We start from the raw sequence: 25,528 nt of genomic DNA, 5'->3' as shown, positions 1-25,528 counted from the left end.
TTAATTTTCAATAGTTTTATTCACACAATATGAAATTTAACAATCTGTCACCACACAGTCGATGAAATTGATCAATCTGACGCTGAAAGTAAGGTTATCATAGTTTCATTATAATTTGCATGCAAGCATAAATCTTCTGATCAATATACAAAGTTCATGAAACAATTAACAAACGATATAATGTAAAAAAAAAACAACAACACACACATACAGTGTTGTGGGAAGAATGGAAATTAACGATAGTAACTGCAACATTTCCACTAAAAATTTCCTCATGACAGATCGTTTTTAATGTTTTTTTTAATGCCCGTTTTTCCCCGTCTTCTTTTTTTCCTGTTTTTTTCTTTTTCTCTCCCTCGCTCTTTTGCTATCAACGTGACAAATCCTGATGGAGAAGTTAAATTGTGGGCAACTTAATAAATTGATCCAATTCATATGAATCAACATGAACATATAATTATCATTTTGCAACAGGCTTTACACTGAGATGCACAAACAGATTTGAGTTGAACTTTTTATTTTTTACTTCTCTTTAATTTATTCAGTTTTTAGTAGTCTTTGTGAAATGAGAATATGATCCAAATACAAGTATGGAAGTATTTTCTCATGAAATCCAACATACAAAAATCCAACATACAAAAAGCACAAAACCATGAAGAAAGAGCACTGACTATGAGGGATTGAAAATTGAAAATAAAAAACACCATTATTTTTTTCCTAGAGACACCACTCTCAAGGATAGTACAATTAATGTTAACACAACTATGTTCTTTATCTTTGAGTTATGACAAAATCAAAAGTATAATAAGAGGGTGTCAAGGTTTAACCTAGGATAAAGTAAAGATTTTGTTGAAGAAAAGCTCCAAACTAGAAAAGGTCTCATTTTGGACTTGGAAATAATTTCATAAACTTATTCCACTGATAATAGGGTTCTATATTTATATGGGGAGGAGTAAGGTTTGTCTATGTAACATTCATTACATTATAAACACACATATATATTTAACTACAAAGACCTGCCTCTTGCCACATTTCAGCAATTGTATTGCTTGCACACCTGGAAGACATGTTATCTTGAAATGCTGTGTACATGTATTATTTATTTTGCGTTGTGCTGGAAAGTTTCATTAATTCAGCCATTTCTGCTGCTTGTTTATCTAATAACATGCTCTGTGCATATATTTTTATGTTAAAGAACATGTAATACATCACTGATTACCTACATTGTAGTAAATATTTCACACCAAAATATCAAAGCCCCCCCCCCCTCCCCCTTCCCTGTTCAGGATTCTCCCAAGGAGCACTTTTTGTAAGTAAGTAATCTATGGTTCAATTGAAAAAAAAGATCAAATTAGAAAGACAATCAAACATGAGAAACAATTTAATACCCTTTTTCATTATCTGTTGTGGACAATGTTTATTAAAAGAACATTCATGGGTTTATCTCTGTATTTCAGACTATGTATTGCAGCAAATTCTTTGTTTCAATTAGAACATTGATGGAGCTTTTCCCCTGGGTGTATTCTCATGTGCATTGTAAGAAAATTCTTTTTCCTAAATCTTCTGTTGCAATAAGAACAAAGGTAAGGTTTTTCTCCAGTGTGTAATCTCATATGTCTCTCGATTTCAGATTTTGTGTAAAAAGCTCTGTCACACAAAGAACAATGGTGTGACTTTTCTTCAGTGTGCTTCCTCATATGTTGAGACAGACTACGATTAAAATTAAATTTTTTATCACAGAAAGAACACTGTAGTTTCTCATCGGTGTGTATTCTCATATGTTCTTTTAGATAAGACTTGTTAAAAAATGTTTTGTTGCAATAAGAACACTGATACGGCTTTTCTACTGTGTGGGATGGCACATGTCGTGAAAGACTGTCTGTTGTAGGGAATGTTTTGTTACAAAATGAACATTCATATGGCCTTTCTCCAGTATGAGTTTTCATGTGACGTTTCAGATTGCCTTTTTCTGAACACATCATATTGCAATGGGAACACTGATATGGTTTTTCACCTGTGTGGGTTCTCATATGTTTTAAGAGATGACTCCTTTGTGAGTATGCCTTGTTGCAGTCTGAACACTTGTGTGGCATTTCTCCTGTGTGAATCCTCAAGTGTTGCATGAGGCCCTGCTTGTATGAATATCTATGATTGCACTCATCACATTTGAATGGCTTTTCTCTTGTGTGGGTTCTCATGTGTTCTGTCAGACGACTTTTGATAGAAAATTCTTTATCGCACTCAGAGCATCGATATGGCTTTTCTCCAGCATGTGTTCTCATATGTCTAGTGAGAATAGGCTCTGTGGAGAATTCTTCATTACAGTTTAAACACTTGTTTTGAATTGATTCCACTTCCAATTTCTCATCACTTTCCAGAGTATCCATCTCTTCACGCTCGTCTTGAAAACATCCTGGAGCAACACCAAAAACACTTCCTTCTTCAAAGTATGTCTCTTCGTCTTGTATAGGACTCTGAGAATAGCAATTCATTGCACACTTTTCTTCAGAGTGATCTGACTGAGTTACCAACTCAGCTTTTATAGGAAAATTAGAAACTGTACTCTCTGTAGCTTCACCCTTTCCTTCCAAATCAGTGACTTGTCTCTCATTATAATTAGGTGATCTTTCTTCTGAAATATGCAGGGGTGACATTAAAGTTTGACTGGTGTTATCCCTGTCATCGGTGTGTATTCTCATATGTTCTTTTAGATAAGACTTGTTAGAAAATGTTTTGTTGCAATAAGAACACTGATACGGCTTTTCTACTGTGTGGGATGGCACATGTCGTGAAAGACTGTCTGTTGTAGGGAATGTTTTGTTACAAAATGAACATTCATATGGCCTTTCTCCAGTATGAGTTTTCATGTGACGTTTCAGATTGCCTTTTTCTGAACACATCATATTGCAATGGGAACACTGATATGGTTTTTCACCTGTGTGGGTTCTCATATGTTTTAAGAGATGACTCCTTTGTGAGTATGCCTTGTTGCAGTCTGAACACTTGTGTGGCATTTCTCCTGTGTGAATCCTCAAGTGTTGCATGAGGCCCTGCTTGTATGAATATCTATGATTGCACTCATCACATTTGAATGGCTTTTCTCTTGTGTGGGTTCTCATGTGTTCTGTCAGACGACTTTTGATAGAAAATTCTTTATCGCACTCAGAGCATCGATATGGCTTTTCTCCAGCATGTGTTCTCATATGTCTAGTGAGAATAGGCTCTGTGGAGAATTCTTCATTACAGTTTAAACACTTGTTTTGAATTGATTCCACTTCCAATTTCTCATCACTTTCCAGAGTATCCATCTCTTCATGCTTGACTTTAAAACATCCTGGAGCAACACCAAAAACACTTCCTTCTTCAAAGTATGTCTCTTCGTCTTGTATAGGACTCTGAGAATAGCAATTCATTGCACACTTTTCTTCAGAATGATCTGACTGAGTTACCAACTCAGCTTTCATAGGAAAATTAGAAACTGTACTCTCTGTAGCTTTACCCTTTCCTTCCAAATCAGTGACTTGTCTCTCATTATCCTTAGGTGATCTTTCTTCTGAAATATGCAGGGGTGACATTAAAGTTTGACTGGTGTTATCCCTGTCATCGGTGTGTATTCTCATATGTTCTTTTAGATAAGACTTGTTAGAAAATGTTTTGTTGCAATAAGAACACTGATACGGCTTTTCTACTGTGTGGGATCGCACATGTCGTGAAAGACTGTCTGTTGTAGGGAATGTTTTGTTATAAAATGAACATTCATATGGCCCTTCTCCAGTATGAGTTTTCATGTGACGTCTCAGATTGCCTATGTCTGAACACATCATATTGCAATGGGAACACTGATATGGTTTTTCACCTGTGTGGGTTCTCATATGTATCAAGAGATGACTCCTTTGGGTGAATACTTTGTCACATTCTGAACACCGATGTGGCTTTTCTCCTTTGTGGCTAGTCATGTGTATTCTGATATATCTCCTTTGAGAGAAAAAATTGTTACATTCTGAACACAAATATGGCTTTTTCCCACTGTGGGTAGTCAGGTGTTCTGTCAGACGACTTTTGATAGAAAATTCTTTATCGCACTCAGAGCATCGATATGGCTTTTCTCCAGCATGTGTTCTCATATGTCTAGTGAGAATAGGCTCTGTGGAGAATTCTTCATTACAGTATAAACACTTGTTTTGAATTGATCCCACTTCCAATTTCTCATCACTTTCCAGAGTATCCATCTCTTCATGCTTGACTTTAAAACATCCTGGAGCAACACCAAAAACACTTCCTTCTTCAAAGTATGTCTCTTCGTCTTGTATAGGACTCTGAGAATAGCAATTCATTGCACACTTTTCTTCAGAGTGATCTGACCGAGTTACCAACTCAGCTTTCATAGGAAAATTAGAAACTGTACTTTCTGTAGCTTTACCCTTTACTTGCAAATCAGTGACTTGTCTCTCATTATCCTTAGGTGATCTTTCTTCTGAAATATGCAGAGGTGACATTAAACTTTGGCTGGTGTTATCCCTGTCCATATGTTCATCTGAGGAAAGAAAATAACAGAGTCTGTAGTTTAATGTAACACTTAAAAATACAGTCAGCTCCAATTATCTTCACAGCTAAATAGGAAGCTGGTATAGCTTTGTCACAAGTGGGTTCTTATATATATATATTCAACTCCAGAAGAGTCCCGATAGAGTGACATAGCCTAACAAGGAGAGTGCTCAGCTGAAGAAAAACAAGGGAAACGCACTCGCCGGTCTCGCCTGCATTACGCAATTCGATATGATGAAAAATTGAGGTTGGAACATTATTAATAGGCAGGGTGGCCCATTAGCAGGCCCCCCAAAATGAAATCCTCTAAATATAATCAGCATTTTGAAGTGAATATTGATTAAGAATCATGAACAAATAAGAAAAATTGATTCATTTATTCTTATATTAAGTTGTGAAAACATAATCCAAGTCTACTGACCTAAAATAACCTTTGACCTTGTGACCTGGAATTTGTGTCATATGACTTGTGATACTTGATAACCTTTGGATACAAGTTTCATGGAAGTTGAACAAACATTTTTGAAAATATGCTAAAAATTCAAAATCTTAAAGTTGATACCACAAAAAAGTCTAAGTTTGTTGACCTGAAATGACCTTTGACCTTGACTTTGTGACCTGAAATTCAACTCACATGATTAGGGATACTTAATAACTCTATAGTCCAAGTTTCATTGACTAAGGACTTATACTTTCAAAATTATATCAAAAATTCAAAAACTTAACCTTAGGTTCAGTTTTTGATGTTGACGCCACCGTCGCCGCCGCCATCGCCGTCACCGGAAAAGCGGCGCCTATGTCTCGCTATTTTGCTACGCAGGCAAGACAAAAACCAGAACACTGACATGGTACTTTTCATAAGTTCTTGTATGGCTTGACAATTTTCTTACAATATAAAATGCTATTATACTGCAAATACAGAAGATATGTTTTCTTCTGTGAGTGGTATATCATACTTTTAAAAAAAAGAATTGACTGTCCGTGATAAGGATTTCCACAAATACTAAAACAATATGTTGGATTTGTGTTATTCAATATTACTCACAATTCATTCTCCTATATTCGTTTTTCAACATCTGCCTGAGGTAAAATATTCTGCAATCGACTTTTAATGCTAGTTAATGTCTTAGGCTTAACCATATACCTTAAAGTGATACTGAACGGATGAACTTTTTGCCCTATTGCTACAGTTAATTGCACAGGGCCATCTGTAGTCCAGATTCAGTCCGTTCGTTCTTTTTATCCCCCACACACAGCGCGGTCTCTCCACTGATCGCGCAATCCCCAAATTTCTATCCACACGAACGAGGTCCAGATTTAGAGGAATGGCTAGGTCTACTTTCAACGTTGAGGGTGTGTTATTTTATCAGCCGATTGGGTGCGCTAAACGAAAACGGTACAGAGGCTGGACTAGGCCATCTGATGATCCTCTTGCCAACAGTGTGTGACCCAATACCTAATTTCTGCAGACTGTGCAGACAGAAGACTCGATGCGAAAACCAACAGTGCAGCTAGGGAAGCATGGGACCATACTGCTATATCTGACCTGCGATGGCACTAGAGGGAATTTTGTGGTAGTGCTTTTAGTACAGTATGGCTTTAAAGCCTACCCTTATGCAAATACTTAATCTGAAAGCGAATCGCTGCAACCCTGCAACCCTAAATCTGTGACCAAATAAAGCATGGAGCAAATATCAGATCACTGTGTTCAACCTACCATTGTAGAACCAAATCCCAATTCATCCATTTCTGCAACTCTTTCTTGAAGAAAACAAATATGCTGATTTTGTATGTGACTATACTGCTAAGGCATCATTCCCTCATCAGACTTTCTTTGAGCTGAACTTCATTGTAGATTGAGGGCGCTATTCTTAAACCTATGTTATCCATCATATTAGTGGAAATATGTTACTTGATATAACAAATTGAAATTTTATGGCATAATACCTTACTAATGGTGGTCCGGTTGTGCAGCTCTGAATTATAGTTGATAAGCTAAATTACATACTTTTGCTAACATAAAACATGATTTTAAATTTTTTTAAAAAATTCAACCCTGGGTTGGTGATGTAGCCTGAATGGAAATTAAGAAACCCTTTCCAACAATTTACCATCTGTTTGTAGATCAAGGAATAGTCTTTCATCAACCTCTGGTTCTGAATCTCCTGAAATTTCTACCTTGATGCCCTCTGGTATCCAACCTGAATAAAAAAAGATAACACAAGTTTACCATTAAAACAATCTAAACATTGTGTTTAAAGACCGTCAGTACTAGTTTGGCTAGGAGGAATTAGACCACACAGCGAGGTCACTGACAGGTCGCTATCTCATCAACTCAGCTCTCAAATAACATAAGACATAGAGGATCATGGGGGACCAACAGGCACCGATTGGGGAAGTTTTCTATATAGAGGGAGCAAGTAGCTACAAGTAGGACAGCGGAGCTTTAAAGGAATACAGACTTATCATCATCATCTTACAATCACTATTAAAATAGACAAATTTGTAAGCTATCTAGCATCATTTAAAGATATTCATGCGTGGGTATATAGAGGGCAGCACACAGACACAGCAGTAATCTTCCAAAGGAAACTCAGTGTGTACATCAGAGCGGTTTCAGAGTACCGGGCGTATTACCATAATAATCGTACATAATACAGTCATAGAAAGTCTGCATGAACAAACAGTGCAAATGCATGCATGCGATATACAGTTAGCTAGCTGCTGCCGGTGCTGCTATACTGAAGAAAGTCTTCATCTGCCTTCTCCATTCATTACGTACATCGTACAGGTCGATTTGATGTGGTCTATGATTGCTTTTCACCTCTTTTGTCTCGATCCTTCCTCCTCCTCCATTTTGTCTCAGTTTTCTTTCAAAAAACTCTTTTTGTTAAAACGTTTTCGCATGTAAAAAGTGAAACGTCATGTAAGCGTATGCTGCATGCTCGCTAAAAGTGATCTAACACTGCCCGGATATTGACCACATTAACATAATCTCTGAAATCACATATCAATAAATATTAAATTTTAAAACTAAATTACAAGCAGTCAATCCAAACTCAAGATAAATCAGGCGCAGCACTAGCACTAGACTCGGTCGTTTGTGAAGTAAGGCAAGTTGGCGATCACTACAAAACACTGAGCCAACGGGTATTTCGCTCCTGTGCGTTAAAAGTTCGCAACATGGTGAAGGTATCGCACGTCTATGTGCTGCTCTCTATATACCCACGCATGAACATCTTTGAATAGATATAACATTGCTCTAAATTTGAACGTTTCCTGCTTCTTAAGGCTACCGTACTTAACAGCCAGGTTGTAGGTATTTTGGGCATAAATTATGATGTGAATATGTGCATAATAAAGCCGTGTTCACATGAGGTGTCAAGTTGCACTTAAAAATGATGACATGAATAAGTAGTATGTTGTGCAACCCTACAAAATTGCCATTCATCAAAACATGTTTTGTCACAAAGACTTTTGGAGATGGCTTTCTACATCATATCTGAACAGGGCTTATATGTCAATGTTGCTATCTTCAATATGATTAATGATTACCTTGATCTGATGATGTAGCCCCTTCTGTTGGCTGCATACCGTCCATGTCATTGTCCGCCCATTCATCTTCTAAAACTTCTTCCTTGATCCACAAAACCCGGTAGCGACTCTCGCATTTTGATGGCTCTACCTCTTCAGACATCTTAAAATTGAAGCCCTCATGAGCGCTCGACTCTAAATCCTACATTTTGAAGGAAAACAAGGAGAGAGATAGGAGAATTAAGACCTTACCACGGTACATAGGGTCAAATAATTTGAATTACCGGTACTCAAATTTTGAATGGGTCCATTCCAAATGCTGAAAATATCATTGAGTGTTGCAAAAATAGAGGCATAAACTTTGAGCAGTCACATTAATTATAGTGCCAGAAAGAGACAAAGGTTGAAACCATTATACAATGATGATTAAAGGTAATACAAAGTTTTGGTAAATTTTGAAAATTTGGTGGATAGTGATTCTTAACAATTTTGATATATTTGGATGCCCGTATTATAAGCACACAAAATTTTGGCACCTAAAACACTCCTGTTTTCGAGAAAAGTGGAATATAAAAATTTACCGTAGCTCCCGGTAAATTTTGATAAATTTCAAATAGCGCCTACGGCCGTACCATGGTAGCTGCGACCATGAAAATCTCAGAATATGTAGTTGTGAAATATAATTTCCAAACGGGAATAGCTAATAGGCCGATTTTAGTCAAGAAACATTGTTTTATAGCTTAATTAATATCTTGACCTTGAGAGGGAGCTATACAACATAAAGAGTTTATTATTTACAATTTCATAACTTTAGACTCGATTTCAACTGCGACAACGATCACTGAATAGTATATAGGATCGCATATGCTTCCAATATATTCATTTGAACCAATTTTATGACCCCATACCAAAACTTTGTATTACCTTTAAGATAATATTCATAATAAAGAGAATATTGTAGGATCGAATATGCTCCCAATATGTTCATTTGAACCAAATTCATGACCCCATACCAAAACTTTGTATCACCTTTAACTCTCAGGTAAAGCATTCATGTTATAGACAGAGATACAACAGTGCAACAGTACAATTACATACCATACCGACGGTGGAATGCGGGCACGCACGTGTGATCAGTTAGCGACCGTAAACTAAGATTACAGTCGCTAACTTAAGTCTTAACACACGCACGCACCAGCACCCGACCGATAGTATGGTAGACCTATATGTAATTGTACTATAGGCCTACAGAATTGTGCTTCAGTTTGCTGCATCCAGTGAGAAAGTGCATATTAATTATTAGAAGTCTTCGTTTTTAGGAAAAATACTCAGAAAACAATAAGAAAATAGACACAAAACAGGTAACAAAATAAACAAACATATCGACTTTAAAATCATGACCTTTGTTTGGACATTTTTTTGATGAATATTTAGATCTAACGACACGTTACTTCATAAGTTCATAGAAATATTTTTGGGTATGTTTTAGTCCCGGTTTTAGTAGATCTAGATCTAGGGACCTCCACGCCGGAGTTACGGGTCACATTTTGGATAGGTTTCTGAACAAGCACCCAGCTCTGGACAATAGTGCTGATTTCTAGCGATGTCCGGATTCCATTCAGAAGATTTCCTCCCAGTAAGAAATTGCTCAACCTCGGGAAACGAAAATGGTTATCCGACAATTATTTGCACGTATGGGACTGGTCCGCTAACAGTAACACTGTGAAAATTAACCAAGTTTCCCCCAAATTTATTCAGTTAAAGGCATTTTAGATTATCACCAGTACAGCAACATGAAAGTAACAAGTAGCTGGTGTAAATTTCATGAGCGCTTAACTATACAAAAGAGTGTAAATGTTATCAAATATAGATATTCAAATGCAGAACTTACCGTTTACTCTCTCTGCAGACGGCAGCCCCGATTTACAAGGTCGTGACGTCACGGGAAGTTAGTTCGCGATTAAATTTAAACCACCGTACCCTCTTGACGTCTAACTATTGTTAGTCCGCCTTCGAGAATACCGAAAAGGTTAGTCCATGGTTTAAACTAGGTTTAATCCATCGACTAAAGTTAGTCTGCTTTCGAGAGGGCCACCCTTGAAATCTACGGTCGGCTTTTAAATTATTATTTCTTAAACCGTTTTTTAGAGAAAACAAATATGAGAAATATACCAACCCATAAAGAGAGAGAAAAAAAAAATCCGACCGACCCATGTTTTGGCATCTTAATGGCAATACAACATCTTTTTTTTTGAAGGCCTAATTGGCGACCGATATCTAAATTGCAGCACGTGTTTTGTCAATACGGCTACAACAAAATATGCCAAGTGCAGTGAAGTATAATTTCAGCCGATCAAAGAGGTTTTGAAAAGGGTAGAATGGCAAATGAAAACATAAGACTTGTACAACAAGAGTCATATTATTTTAAGATTTAAAAGAGGCGTTTTATGATCCGGTTGATGATATAAATCACTCACTTCTTATTGAGACATTGAAACAGTAAGCATTTCAAGCCCTTTATAAGATGGACTAAAGCTTTATATACAAATGCCCATGGTAGGGTGTCACAGCATGGGTGGCTATCTGAAACATTTCGGCCCGAATTTTGTCGACAAACCTACTCGGGTTTATATGTGCGTTATGACGCGTTGCGTTTCAGACCAAGGTTCAGACAAAGTTTTAACCTTGGTCTGAAACGCGTCAAAACGCGTCTACAAACCTCCTTTGTGCATTCGGGCCATCATAATAAGGGCGTTTGCCAAGGCTGCCCAGTATCAGCTTCATAAGTTATATTAGTGGCAGAAAAATCCGTAGACACCCTGGCGTAGTGATGGGGGGGGGGGATGGGGGCAGTTGACCCCCCCCCCAATAAAATTCAAACGAGTCGTTGCGATTTTTTTTGGACTCAAAAAAAAAAAAAAAAAAGGTCCGCTTACCCCCCCCCCCCCCACCCCCCCCACCCCCCCCCCCCACCCCCCCCCCCCCCACTGAGCGACTTTTCGGCCGGCGCGATTTTCAAATTTTCGGGAGCAAAATAATAAAGTTGAGTTGTTGCGAAATTTTGGGCCCGATTTTAAAACCCCTCCCTTGAAAAAATCCTGCGTACGCCACTGGGCCGAAGTGTACCTTTACCTTCGTAATTGCCCTTTTTACTTTGACACGAGCACCTATTCTTTTGTGATGGGGGGGGGGGATGGGGGCAGTTGACCCCCCCCCCCAATAAAATTCAAACGAGTCGTTGCGATTTTTTTTGGACTCAAAAAAAAAAAAAAAAAAGGTCCGCTTACCCCCCCACCCCCCCCCCCTCCTTTCCATATAACATGCACTCCTAATTCAAGGCGACTTAAAGCCCATTTTTCTTTAATTTTGCCTATAGCTCGCATCAATAGATGTTATAATAATGTTACTTATAAAAGAACTTTTCAGTCCTTTTTCATTAGATCGTGCTTAATACTCATCAGGGTTTGTTTTTGTCTTTCTTTATAATATATAATTCTTCGCACTTCTTTCTTTATTATCGATAAATGACGAACTGTCTCTCAACAGCCATCGGTTCACTTTATAACTATAATAATTAGCAAGATCTCAAAAACTGTATAAAGGAATTATTTGTAAACTTTGTGATTTTTTGCCACAAAAGGAAATGTATAAAAAAAAATACTTTATAATTGTCTAGCCTTATCTTATCTTCAGTATTGTAATATTATTTGGGCGAATGTTGGAACAACGAAATTGGAACCTTTACACAAATTACAAAAGAAAATTTTGAGAATACTGTATGCACAAATTCTTCCTTCAGATCACATTCACGACCATTATTCTTCCGTTTAAAAAACCTAAATAAAATATGATATTCATAGAATTCAAATTGCATTAGTAATGTTTCGTACAATAATATTACTCTTTGCGATGTTTGCCAAATGTTTGCCATAAATAGATGGGTCCATTATCACAATACTCGCTCAATTAATACATTTCATTATCCCAAAGTTAAAACACAGATTTTACTTTATAACTCATTAAGACACAATGGTACACTAAGACACATTGGTCCACGCGTGTGGAATAATCTTTCAGGGGGAAGTAAAGAGTTCAACAAATATAACTTTATTCAAAGCAAAATTGAAAAGGGTATAATTGATGATTATTCAAGTTAATTTGTTTTTTCATTGAATTCACAATTACCATTACCCCCACCTTCCCTGTATGATTGCTGGTGTTTGTTGGTGTAGTGTGTTACTAGGATTACCTATTTAATCTGTATAATTTTGTATTTTGTTATTGCTATTATACATGTGTATAGGCCTACCGTACATTTTCCCTTTACTAAGAACTACTCTGTACAAGTTTTTATAATTTTTTTGTGTAGTTTCCGTTTTTCTCTTACTATACGTAAATTTGCCATGTGTGTATATAATTATTATAATAGTGTTTTTATGCTTGAATGTATAAATTGAACTGAACTGAACTGAACTGTCATCCCTGGTATTGTAGTTACAATCATGACGATGAAGGGCAATGTCTAAAAATGGTGTACAGGGGCAGAACTAGCTTTTTGCTAAGGGGGGGGGGGGGGGCGAAATTTGAAAATCGCGCCGACCGATATTTGCGAGTGACGAGGGAGCAGTGGCGTAACGTTCGGGGGGGGGGGAGAGAAAATCACCTCAACTCTCTATTAAGTTACATGCAGGCCCAACGGAACGTTTTTCAAAGTGGGGGGGGGGGGGGGTACTAGGTACTAAAGTATTTACGATCAGCTAGAGCAAAGCGAGCGAAGCAAGTGGAGCGTAAATTGGCGTGGGGTTAGCCCCACGAAGCTTATGAGTTTTAGGCATGTAATAACGGTCAGATGAGCATCCAGGGGGCCGCCTTAGGGCACATGGTAGGGTAAAAGGGGGCGGATCCCCCGGAAGATCAGGGTTTTGGCATTTTATTACGGTCAGATGAGCAAGCCGGGGGCCTTAGGGCCTTTGGTGGGGTCCAGGGGGCAGAGCCCCGGAAGCACAGGGACAAGCATGCCATATTTCAGCACCAAATTTTGTAAATCGCTGGTATCGAATTAGAAATGAACCACGTTTGAACTTAATCAGGGAGGGGAGGGGGGGGGGGGGGGGCAACTGCCCCCCCCCCCCCACCATTACGTCAGTGCGAGGTACCATAGTGAATGAGAAGGCTGAAGGTGACGGAAGTGATTACCCCCTCACAGGTTTTTGAAGTTTCGTTGTATTACAAAAATACTCTCCTTAGCAAAACTATAGTATAAAAACAAGCAATATACTTTTTTCGCTTATCTTTTCTACAATATTTACCTGAACAGTAGCGTAGCTCCCGAGCGAGAAGATTTTTTCATTTGCATTTGTCTATACATTGTACTCTTGGGCCCTCCAGAGCCTAAACCTTTGTTGCAGTCTTTAATCAGTATTTGCTATACACTTTTTGAGATGTCATTTATCTTTATTTTGTATATGCCTGGGATGGGGTGGAGGTTAGGGTGTGGCTATAGGCAGGCGCGGATCCAGGATTTCTTAGGGGGGGGGGCCCAAATTTGAAATTATGTGAGCCAAATATTGGTACGTAATGGTGAGCAGCATTGACGTAATGGAGAGGGGGGGGGGGAGGGTGCAGGAAGGGGTGATTTTCTCTCTCCATTCTCCGCAAAGCGCCGAAGCTTTGACGTTTCATTAAATTATCAGAGAAAGAACACGATTCGTTGTACTGTTCTCGACTCTTAATCCTTGTCTGAATTCAGTCCCTCCACCCTTCTGCGCGAAGCGCGGATGCGTTGACATTTCATTTAATTATTTGAGAAACAAGACGGTTCGTTGTACCGTTCTCGAAAATAATCCTCGTCTGAATTCAATTTCCCCCACCCGCGCGAAGCGCGGAAGCTTTGACGTTTCATTAAATTATTAGAGAAAGAAAACGATTCGTTGTAACGTTCTCGAAAATAATCCTCGTCTGAATTCAATTTCCCCCACCCACGCGAAGTGCGGAAGCTTTTACGTTTCATTCAATCATTAGAGAAAAAAGGGGATTCGTTGTACCATTCTCGACTCTTAATCCTCGTCTGTATTCAGTTTTCCCCCTCCTCCCTCTCCCGCGCGAAGCGTGGAAGCTTTGACGTTTCATTAAATTATTAGAGAAAGAAGACGATTCGTTGTACCATTCTCGACTCTTAATTCTTGTCTGAATTCAGTTCCCCTTCCCCCTCCCGCGCGAAGCGCGAAAGCTTTGACGTTTCATTAAAACTATTAAAGAAAGAAGACGATTCGGTGTATACCGTTCTCGACTCTTAATCCTTGTCTCAATTCAGTTCCCCCCCCCTCCTGCGCGAAGCGCGGAAGCTTTGACGTTTCATTAAATTAACGAAGGAAGAATTAAGACGATTCGTATTACCATTCTCGATTCTTAATCCTTGTCTGAATTCATTCTCCCCCCCTCTTGCTCCGAAGCGCGGAAGCTTTGACGTTTCATTAAATTATTAGACAAAGAAGACGATTCGTTGTACCATTCTCGACTCTTAATCTTTTGCCCCCCCCCCCCCCCCCCCCCCACTCCGGGGTCGGAATGACCGCATGCGTGTTACAAAAATGTCCGGTAAGGGGTACTTTTCGTGCGACAAAGTCCGGCCCGAGAATTGTCAAAAAAGGGGGTGTATTTGACTTTCACCCGGAGATTTCTTTAAAAAGGGGGTGTTTTTTTCTTTGTTTCTCTAATCTCTTTGGCCTCCTTAGAAATTATTCTGAATTTCAAAAATGTTTTTTTTTGTTAGCTCTTTTTTCTTCCTACGTCCTCTTCCTTTTCTCCTCTCTCTTTTTGTGGCCGGCGTTTTTTTTTTTTTGGGGGGGGGGGGCGGCGCCCCCACCGACCTTTGGATACGCGCCTGCGGTCAGATGAACATGCTTTGATACCTTGTCCGCCCCCGGAAACTCGGGGGTTAAAGGTAATAAACTGCGGTCAGATAAGCATTCAGGGGCCCGCTTCAGGGCACCCTTGTGGGGTCGAGGGTGCGGAAACCCCGGAATCTCAGGGGTTTTAGGCATTTGATTACGGTCAGATGAATATATTTTTTTACCTTATTTGTAAGTTCACTGTAAACTCACTGATTGGCGTGAGGTCCAGCAGGCGGAGCCCTCAGAAGCTCAAGGGTTTTAGGCACTAAATTACGGTCAGATGAGTATCAAGGGGCCCACCTTAGGGCCTTTGGTTGGGTCCAGGGGGCAGAGCCCCCGGAAGCTCAGAAGTTTTAGGCATTTAATTACGGTCAGATGAGCATTTTTTGAAACCTTGTTTTGTTGTGACACTGGCAGTTAACTATTCTTTCTTTCTTGCTATTTCTTTCTATTTCTCTTTAATATACTTTTTCAAAAAAAGTGGGGGCGGGGGAGCTGGAGGCTCCCAATCCCCGCCGTTCCGCGGGCCCTGACATCTCAAGAAGCATATTTCTTGCCTGGCTGTAAATTTAGGATAAATATTTAGTAAAAAATGAGGAAAAATGAGGAAAATTATGTCATTTTAGCATTATGTGTAAACCACCGGTATGGAATTAGAAATAAACCACGTTTAAATTATATTTCCCCCCGAGCCCCCTCCCCGATCAGTACGCCAGTGCCCCGCCCCCCCCCTTATCTACACTTTGTTGGCGGAAAAATCGCAACTGATCTCCCCTACCTTTCTTCTTTTTTTTTTTTTTCTTTCCCTTTTCATTCCCTTCCTTCTCTCTCTTTTAGGTTTGCTGGGGGGGGGGGGGAGGCAAGGTCCTTTCGGCCCCCATCCTTCTCCACACCTTGTTGGCGGGATTAACCGCAGATGATCTATTTCCCCTTCTTTTCACCTTTTTTTTCCTTCTTCCTCTTTTTTCGGTCCCGTTTAGCTTTCCTTTTTTTTCTCCATTTCCTTCCCTCCCATTTTTTTAACGGGGGCGGGGGAGGCAAGGGCCTTTTGCCCCACTCCCACCCCGATCCACAACCTGTTGTGGTTTATTGCAATATTGGAAAATTGCAACTGAAATTCTTTCCATTTCCTTCCTTCTCTCCTATTTTTCCGCCCTGATCTCCTTCTTCACCCTTTTCTTTTCTTCTTCCTCTTTTTTCTTTCCCTTTCTCTCCTCTTTCCCTTCTCTCCCTCTCTCTCTCTCTTTTTTTTTGCGAAATGGGGGGGGGGGGGGGGGGGAGGGCACAATTCTTTTTTGGGGTCCCCGGAAATTGGAAAAATTACGTTGTCAGATATTTCGTTCAGTGGCTTGGGGGGGGGGGGAAAGACTTTAAACAAAAAAAAACTTTCCCCTTTTTCCCAGGGGGGAGGGGGAGGGGGGAGGGGCCGGGCCCCCTAGATCCGCAACTGGCTGTAGGCCAAGATATCAAATGAGGCTATAATTTTGGCCTGGGGGGGGGGGGGGGCGGTATCCTGGCGAGTTTGAGTTTGCACTGTACATTTATATTTTCGAGCCAGATTAGTAACTCCATGTTTAAACAGATACTATTGGTATATCCATGCTCACCAGTGGATGACAAGAGAATCCCTTCCGTAATGGCAGCGCGGCGTGTTAGTTAGATCGTCATCGTTCATATTATGCAAGAGCCGCCAAATGGTTGGGGACAGTGCTCACCACAGATGCGCCACAGACACCTGTTGAAATTTAGTTTTGTTCGAATAGTTTGAAAAATTGTTCTTCTTCTTTTAATCTGTTATACATTTGCATAGATGTGTAAGTTGTCTAACCATTCATCAATGAAACATGAGCTTTCAGTGTGTTTTAAAGAAAAGCATAAATTCTTGACATAATTTATTTCATAGGAGTTTACGTGACGTAAAGGATGCCATGCGTGTAACATGTAACGCAAAGGTATCGTCCCGCGCAAGGATATGTCGCAGTGCGGCTCAGTAAAGCGGTCCATTGAAAGACTTGGCTAATGGATTTGATTTTGAGCTGTAGCGCCATATATCAACAAGCGAAAATTCCACACACAAATTCCACACACAAATTCCCATTGCATTCTTTACACGTGAAAACTATACTCGGATTTGTGTATGCGACCGGCCATTCAACTGCTGTATCCTGTGCAAGATAAGTAGAAGCTCTCTCTTACAGGTCCTCATTTTGCACTATCCAGTTACCTCTTAGACGAGAAAATGGTGAGTATTTTATTTGCATTGTAGCGAGTTTTAGTGATATTTTATCAGTTGATGCTAATTTTTGTTTTTTCAACTGCATGAAATGTTGAAATGTTAGATTTGTTAAATCTTTTTCATTGTGTTCCTGCCCCATTTGCGCAAATTGCAAAGGTCACCATGAACGCGCACGATCCATTTTTATTTTTGTAGGCCTACGTCTTAACGGATTATAATTAGCTTGATGATTAACGTCGAACGTCAGGTGTAACGTTTATTGCCTAAAATTGTTTTGTTGTGTTTAGAATACCTGTGGCTTGCCCTTAAACTAAAGCCTAGACTATAGGCTAAAGGATTTAGTCTCGGCCTTTCGCTCCGCGTGAGATTGGTCACTGGGCCTGGGTCAGTGGGTGTGATCATTTATGGCACAGGTGGCAGCTTAGAGTCGCACTAGTTTAGTGTTAATGTTAGTCTGTTGCTGAGATTAGAAGGCGGGACTATCGAGAGTCGAGAGGCTACCCACTAGAATCTAGATCTAGTAATAATACTATGCAGGACATGTTGGGTATAGACCCTAGATCTAGATCCATTTTAATTTTTAGGCAGAGTTATGTAATGTCATTAATAATAATGTTGAACTTCTCATTACTGATTTTCTGTATTCTGCCCAAACTACTAAAAAAAAGCCTGGAAAGACGATGGTTGTGCATTGATCGACATTGTTAAGGTAAGGGTTTACTTTAGGGGAAGGGTTAGGGAACAAATCTTGAAATAGGGTTCACGTTAAAGCTTATCAACACTAGTGTGGCTAGGACTCTTACTCTTAGGAGGGATTAGACCACACAGCGAGGTTACTGAGACAGGTGGCTATCTCATCAACTCGGCTCTCAAATAACAAAAGAAATAGAGGATCTTGGGGACCAACAGGCTCCGATTGGGGAAATTTTCTATATAGAGGGAGCAAGTAGCTACAAGTAGGACAGGGGGCTTTAACTCCAGGGAGCTGGAGCTCACATATATGAAAAATTCAAACGGCGGGTTGGGTACGTGGTACTTGGTAGGATTCCTCCAAAAGACGCCGTAAAGGTGTTTAAACTGGGTTACCGGTACATTATTTAGGATTGTAAAGAGTAAGTTATTACAATTTTGACTTGCAATGTTTTTTGACTCCTCTGGGCCGTCCAACTAGCTCTAGGGTCTACGTTCAAATTCTAATTTGAAGAGGTCTTTGAATTGATGGGGAAAAAGGGTGATTCTTTGTCCTAACCAGACGATTCATCCTGATGTATCTTCGATTCAACATTGCGAAGATGAAAATATGAATATGAAAATATGAATATTCATGAATAGAGCTTCGTTCGCTCGAAATTGCTGAATATGCACAAGGTCGAGGTCTCTTTTTCTTTGATTCATGCATATTCAGCAATTTTGAGTGAATGGCGATCTACTTTATGAATATTCATATTTGCTGTGCCGCTACCGCCTGGAATTTCAACACAAAGTTCAATTTCGACTAACAAAATGCTATTTTGGGATGTTCATTGGTTCATCGAACACACCAGTCCTGACGAAATCATGCATATTCAATCAATGGTCCAGAAAAATACATTGGTTCATTGAAGGATCATTCGTGAAACTCTTGAAAATTCAACAAAATGTTTGTAAAATGTACCAATGCATAATTCTTCAAAATGTTGACGAACACAGTCTAACAAAAAGAAGGTACGATCAAAAATAGTTTTTTTGGGGGGGGAAAAGAATAGGATTTTTGTGAAGTTGGGATTGGCAGATCTTATTATAAAACAGAAGTAACTGCAGCCAGTAAGGGGGGGGGGGGGGTTGGGAAGGGGCTCAAAACTTCTTCAAGCCCCCAACCCCAAAAAATCTTTGTCAATTTATTTTAGTGAGGGCTGCAAGAAACACATTCTAAATGAATGCTAGAACCCGAAACCCCCCCCCCCCCCCAAAGAAGAAACTTGTTACTGAACCATGCTTAACTGCTACTCTCTCAGATTCGGAGAGGGTAAAATGCCAGCAAGCGCAGTTCATCAAATCGACAAAGCTTAAACCTTACTGGAATTGACATTTCTATGAATTGTTAGGGAGGGGTGCTGGATTGACCTTTTTTTAGAGAAGTATTTCTGGGGAGGTTAAAAATGTATTGTTTAGGATTCGGATTATCATTCATGTCTGAAATTATTGCCTCGAGAAAAAAGGCCAACTGGCCAAGTAATGTGACGAAAGACAATCACTGTTTTTTTTTGCAGGTATGTTTCAATAAAATGTGTGTAAAAACAAAATGCTGCATGTTTAGGAATTGCTTCAGTGGATGTACTAAAGCAAACCATTAATCGGAAGTGTAAACAATGGAAAAATCCATAGTTCCATAAGAAGTATCTGCCCATTGAATAGATCTAGGAGTGCAGTGTATATATGTCCTTAATGTCATTTTGTTTTTGTTTTATACAGGCTGATCAACTCACTGAGGAGCAAATTGCAGGTAAGGATCATTCAAGTGTTATCCTACCTAGAGATGAGTTCTGATCCAGTCATTCCAGTGATCAGATATGAAAGAAGTTGTCTGGAAACAGGCACGTGTTTTATGAAAGAAACTGCATGAAAGTAATTGGGAATTTTGATAAGGATTAGAGTTTTAGGCTCTTCAAAATGACAAGAAATTGTGTTGCTAAGAGTCAGTCATGTGCATTGCACTTCAAATGTGTATTTGGGACTACACACATGACAATGAAAGTTTGGTCCAAACTTTTCAGTAGGCTGAGCTTTTCATATTGCAACAATGAGGGCATACAAAGAACAATCATTTTCAGGCTCTTTTTCTTTTATGCTGTCTCTCAATTTAATGTAACTTTGAATGATACATGTTCAACTTGTACAAGATAATTGATGATCAACAGCATTTCAAATGTTGATGTTTACTCACATGTTTCTTGTCTTCTTTTTCTTTGAATAGAATTCAAGGAGGCTTTCTCCCTTTTTGACAAGGACGGTGATGGCACCATCACAACTAAGGAGTTGGGTACTGTGATGAGATCACTTGGTCAGAACCCTACTGAGGCTGAGCTTCAAGACATGATCAATGAAGTGGATGCTGATGGTAAGTTAAAAGTAGAGAAATATTTGGCATTATTCTAAAAGATGTCTACCCATTCATGATCATGTGAAGCATACTAGCTGTAAAACTGCCAGACCTTTATTATTTTAAGTAGTATGGACAATAATGGGAGAAAAAAGGAACAGCAATTAATCTCCCGAAGTGTCATAAACGTGTGGAATGTTAAAAAGAAAAAAGAAAGAAATGTTGTCTTTGCACTCGATCATGCCATGTAAAATGTCCTTAAAGTGTTTTTTTTTTCAGTAGAATATTTCCAAAAAAAAGAATTTTACCAGAAATTCCTACTATAAAATATTTACTGATTGAATGAAACATAGTTTTCAAACTTTTTCCTGTCCTCCTTGATTGCCTTCATAAATGGACATGGCAAGAGCTCGACCATTGAATGTATTCCCAATGGAAGTAGGTCTGGAAGAAATCGATGCTTAGATGGTTGATAATTAGATTGCAATGACATCTGTTGTTTGGCATGAATCCACTATAGTAACATAATTGTGTTCATATCAAAGAGCCTTGATAGTCGTTAGTATCCAGATGATGCTAATTGAAATAATAGACGATTATACATTACTGCATATAGACATAGACAATTGTAAAGTATGTCCCAGAAAGTGTACTGTTCAGTGCGTGCTCCACAATAAATCAATATTTTGTATTATTCAGTAAACTGCCAACTGGCAGACCTTGAGTTCTGAATGGGTTGTCACTCATTCTATTGTTACTGCACTGCAGGACAAACTGTATCGTTAGTTATACTGTAGGAGGATAAGTTGCAAGTTCTATTCTGATTTTTTTTCCCCCTTCTCTAATCAATGTGGCTTTGTTCTCTTGTGTTTCATCATCCTCAATGCCCCAACCCTTCCAAACAAATTAGTACTGGGTTTGAAATGTGTGTTCTTCCATACTAGCCACTCATGTAGTTAAACCGTAAAAGGCTGGGTTATTTTCATGCTCTTAGCTGGAGCTAAAGAAGCTCTTTTATTATCTATTGATTGATGAATTGCCTTGTAAATGAAACACATAAGTTCTTAGTTCATATCTTCATCTTACTGTAGTAGTTTATATTAGTAATAATTGACTGTTTTAGTTCATATTTCAACTGGGTGATGCATGAGTAAATTATTTGATTTATTCGCTACTATCATTATTTCCTTCATGCGTCTGCAGGAAATGGAACGATAGATTTCCCAGAATTCCTCACAATGATGGCAAGGAAAATGAAGGAAACGGACAGCGAAGAGGAAATCAGGGAGGCATTCCGGGTATTTGACAAGGATGGCAATGGCTTCATCAGGTAATATTTTTGAGGTTGATAGTGAACCTGTCCTTTATTTCTGAGGGCACCAGTTGGCATGATTGAACATTGAGGGAGGGCCATTAAAGGTAAAGACCAGTATTGGAAACGCCCCAATTTCAACAAAAATGAAGTGGAAGCTCTTATTACCAATCACGTGAAAGAATGTTTTGACTAATACAAATACATGATGATAACAAATTTGCCTGGAAACCGATTACTAATTGATATATTTGGTAAATTAGTTTATCTATTGGGGTGTGATAGATATAATGCATGTGTTGCACACGTGTGCGTAGTCCCATATACATCTTTCTGTGTACGGTGCTTGTAACTTTTACCAAGACTGGGCCAAATTTCTTATCATTTTGATGATTCCGGAACCTTGCAGTACACACCAATACTTATATGCTAGATGATCAACCTTTTCTGATCGATATCACAACGTTTCTTTCACAATGCAATCGCATGACCAGAACTGATCTTTATCTTTAACATAAATTATTTACAAGAGCCCATTATATAAAAGACCAAAGTTGTTCAAATGGAGTTCAAAACTCTATATCAAAGCAATTTTTCACTAAGTCTATATTTTCATTGAATCATTGTATAGTGCCTGTGTAGCATAGAATTTCAACTGGATGATGAATTGTAGTGGTTTGTTTATAGTGTACCTATGATAGATCGGAGGCTTTTGTTTATAGTGCAGTTATTCACGTGTATAAAGTTCCGCCAATTTATTCACACTGCTGTGAAGGGTGTATTCATTTCTGTGAATCTTTGTAATGTTGCAGTTAGAGAGATGCATTTGATCTTCCATTAAGAGACGATCATTGATTTACATGACTAATGTTCTTCCCGCCACATATAGGCTCCTAAATCCCCAAATGTATCACCACAAGGACCGTTTATAATTTAGCTGAAATCTTTTTCATCTTCCATTTTAAAGGGACTTTGTAACATTGTTCAAATGAGAGATAGAGGTGCTAAGGTAGTGACTTCAATGCTAGATATACAATTGAAGATAATCTGAAAATTTGAGTAAAAACGGACCATTATTCATGGTACAAATTGAGAAAAACTGATCTGATCGATTCCTTAATTCTCCCATCTATATTATTTCAATTTAATGACATTTTAGGTGAATGGAAATTCCAGACATTTAAGTGTTGACAGATTTTTTATAGCCTGTTTTATGTCTTTTTTCCATAGAAAAACGGTTGGGAAAATTCAAAAATGGTTGGGAGAATTTACTGTTAATCACTGTTAGAGGGTGTCATACATAGACTCCTTCAAAGAAAACTATAGATATCTTTGTGGTTTGAGAATTTTTTCAGGATTTTTTGCATGTCAGAGGGTTAGTACAGTAGAAGGAATATAGTAAGTAACATTTTATACAAAAATTTAGCAATTTTTTCATCAACCTTCAACAATGTTACCAAGTCACTAAAACATATACTAATTTATTTTCCTTTCATTTTACAGTGCTGCAGAACTGCGCCACGTGATGACAAATCTTGGAGAAAAGCTGACAGACGAAGAGGTCGATGAAATGATCAGGGAAGCAGATATTGATGGTGATGGTCAAGTCAATTATGAAGGTAAACTTTTATATAGAAATATACTTGTTGGGGCATGAAAAGTGTTTATAAAAGGTAAATGTAGATTTAAACAAAAAATAATATCAGAAAAGAGATTTTTAGAAAGAACTTTCTGACCAAATGTTTTCTTCCTGTAGGCAACTGGTTAATATATGAAATTATGTATTAAATTCAGAGTTGTTACCTTGCAGATCTATAGGACCTATTTGAGCAGATGTTGGAAGAAAAAAATTATAAAAAGTATCCTACCCAAAATGTCCAAAATGTATTCCTTTGTGCCTTTTCCTTGCTTCCCTGTTTGTGCCCACTTCAAAGACCAGTTGAGCCCTATGCAATTCATATACTCTCCCAGAACAACAAACAAAGGGATATCAGGAGTTTTCTGAACAGGTCAATGAGGTATCTCTACATTTTTATTTGCCACGTGTGCTCATATGAAAGATATTGAAATGAATCCTTCAATATCAATAGCATTTAATTTTTATTTTTTACCCCCAAAAGTGCATGGGGTCAGAACCTGCGCCCCTCCCCTCATGTCTTGTTTTAGAAACTAGCAAATAACCCAGCCAGTTTAGGGTTTACAAGAGGAGACTGGGCCACACCTTGTCATTTGGTCTAGTTCTACATTTAGTTGGATTAAGTTCTATTCAGTCATACCTTATAGGTTTAGAGCCCTTCATATAACCTTGCAGCTGTAAGCAATCTATCTGATCTCTTATTTTATTTCTTTGCAGAATTTGTAGCCATGATGACTTCAAAGTGAAAACAGTACACAAGATCTTTCATTATTCACGTGCGTGCCACCTCCTACTTCAACATTGTCACCCGATCAACCAATTCCTCTTCTCTTCACTTCGACCGACCCTGCTCCCTTTTCTACAATGCATGTAGCATGGCAGTTCATTTATGTCAAGTGTATATGCTTTGAAGCAGCGCATTCCATGCCAACAACCTCCCAGCTTTTCCTACTGGCATTCATCAACCTGCTACTTGTCACGCTTATACCATGGGAATGTTCCTGGATGCTGTGTAATGTGTATCCCGCACTCCACCGTGCGTCACAGACCACCCTTTTAGATGCTTTCCCTTGTGCCTTGTAGCAATCCAAACAAACCATTCAAACAATGCGCGCGCATCATGTACAGTTGGAATGGCAGCAATATTAATGTTTAGTTTTTGTAATTATACTCTCCTGTATATAGAGGGCTCTATGATTATGTAGGGAGGTATAGTGATTTCCTCTTTCCTTTTAATTATTTCATGATATTGTTTTGAAAATTGAAATTAACAGGGTTTTGTTTTTTTGTTAATTTTGTTCTTGTTTTATTTTCCGGTTCTTGCTCTTGCAATTGCAATAACCATGTTTTCCTGCAATTTGTGTTGTTTTCGCAAAAGAGAATGTGAGTTGCTAAGAGCAGAGATTTTTGCATTCCATGATTTCATATTTTCTATGTTTTCCATAATTTTTGCGATCTTTCAAACCTGTTTACTGCATAAACCTTGAATTGGAGAAAAAATGAAATATATATGTTGCAAGCTTTTTGGTGGGCCTTCTGCAGAAAGTTTCAAGTATGCAAAGTAGCGTGACCATGTGGTTGTTCATGTAGATAAACCTCTGTGTCGTTGAGAAGAGAAGATGTTCACTTCTAGTAAAGTCTCTAAACGAAGTGATTTTATATTATTAAATGTGCCATTATGACATAAAATGCATGAATTATGCAAAGGAGCTGATAAAACAAAAGCAAGAATCTTGATGAATCCATTGTTCAATGGCAGCAATTGATTTCCAGGAAAAAAAAAGTTGAACACAAACTGACAGGTTTTTAATTCTCTATGGGTTTTGTACTTATTACTTCTTTGATGTTTTCTGTTTCTGCTATATTTTTTTTCCAAGACTTCCTGAACAGTCTTTCCTTAATTACAATTGCTTATAACATATTAAGTATATACGTAAACATTACTGATAGCGTGTACCTGGACATACATACATATTATACAGTAGTTGTACATATATAATAGTAACTGTAAGTGAATTCAAAAGTCGTACAAATTGGGCTCGGCTCACAACTCACATTTATATCTAGATACAAAAACTTGTACTCTGTTCTATTCAATAGATGAAGATACAATCATTAGCCAACTTTTATCAAAAAAATGTTCATATGCATGATTATTAATTATGTGGGGAGTAATCTGTAGTTCTGCAGTTTTGTTACCAATTTTCAAATATAACAAATGTATTATTATACAGGAACATGTATAATTAGAAGCAGCTCAACAATACTAATCATATACTATTGACATGTTAAA

General features: G+C 38.4%; 2 protein-coding genes across 2 annotated transcripts; one reads left to right on the top strand and one right to left on the bottom strand.

Moving 5' to 3' along the window:
* On the bottom strand, window positions 1–10,196 carry LOC105443937 (zinc finger protein 271-like). The gene is made up of 4 exons (XM_011677627.2): window positions 9,971–10,196; window positions 8,101–8,281; window positions 6,657–6,746; window positions 1–4,534 (listed from the first exon to the last, which is right to left on the bottom strand). Exons 2-4 carry the CDS (start codon window positions 8,240–8,242, stop codon window positions 1,485–1,487), a joined length of 3,282 nt encoding a protein of 1,093 aa, XP_011675929.2. The 5' UTR covers window positions 8,243–8,281; window positions 9,971–10,196; the 3' UTR covers window positions 1–1,484.
* Window positions 10,197–17,092: 6,896 nt separating this feature from the next.
* On the top strand, window positions 17,093–25,528 carry LOC585084 (calmodulin-beta). Its single transcript, XM_011677625.2, has 6 exons — window positions 17,093–17,214; window positions 19,660–19,690; window positions 20,162–20,305; window positions 21,491–21,617; window positions 23,103–23,218; window positions 23,953–25,528. Exons 1-6 carry the CDS (start codon window positions 17,212–17,214, stop codon window positions 23,979–23,981), a joined length of 450 nt encoding a protein of 149 aa, XP_011675927.1. The 5' UTR covers window positions 17,093–17,211; the 3' UTR covers window positions 23,982–25,528.

This window comes from Strongylocentrotus purpuratus, unplaced genomic scaffold (assembly GCF_000002235.5).
Source record: "Strongylocentrotus purpuratus isolate Spur 01 unplaced genomic scaffold, Spur_5.0 spur5_scaffold_5, whole genome shotgun sequence".
Classification (NCBI taxonomy): Eukaryota; Metazoa; Echinodermata; class Echinoidea; order Camarodonta; family Strongylocentrotidae; genus Strongylocentrotus; species Strongylocentrotus purpuratus.
Note: the sequence above shows the minus strand (reverse complement) of the source record. Positions and strands in the feature narration are given on the sequence as shown.

Coding starts and splice junctions, on each gene's coding strand:
- LOC105443937 (XM_011677627.2), bottom strand. CDS start 8,242: ATGTCTGAAGAGGTAGAGCCATCAAAATGCGAGAGTCGCTACCGGGTT. Junction 6,747..8,100: donor GGCTACATCATCAGATCAAG/GTAATCATTAAT, acceptor TTTTTTATTCAG/GTTGGATACCAGAGGGCATC. Junction 4,535..6,656: donor CCTTGATCTACAAACAGATG/GTAAATTGTTGG, acceptor TTCTTTCCTCAG/ATGAACATATGGACAGGGAT.
- LOC585084 (XM_011677625.2), top strand. Junction 21,618..23,102: donor GATGGCAATGGCTTCATCAG/GTAATATTTTTG, acceptor TTCATTTTACAG/TGCTGCAGAACTGCGCCACG. Junction 23,219..23,952: donor TGGTCAAGTCAATTATGAAG/GTAAACTTTTAT, acceptor ATTTCTTTGCAG/AATTTGTAGCCATGATGACT.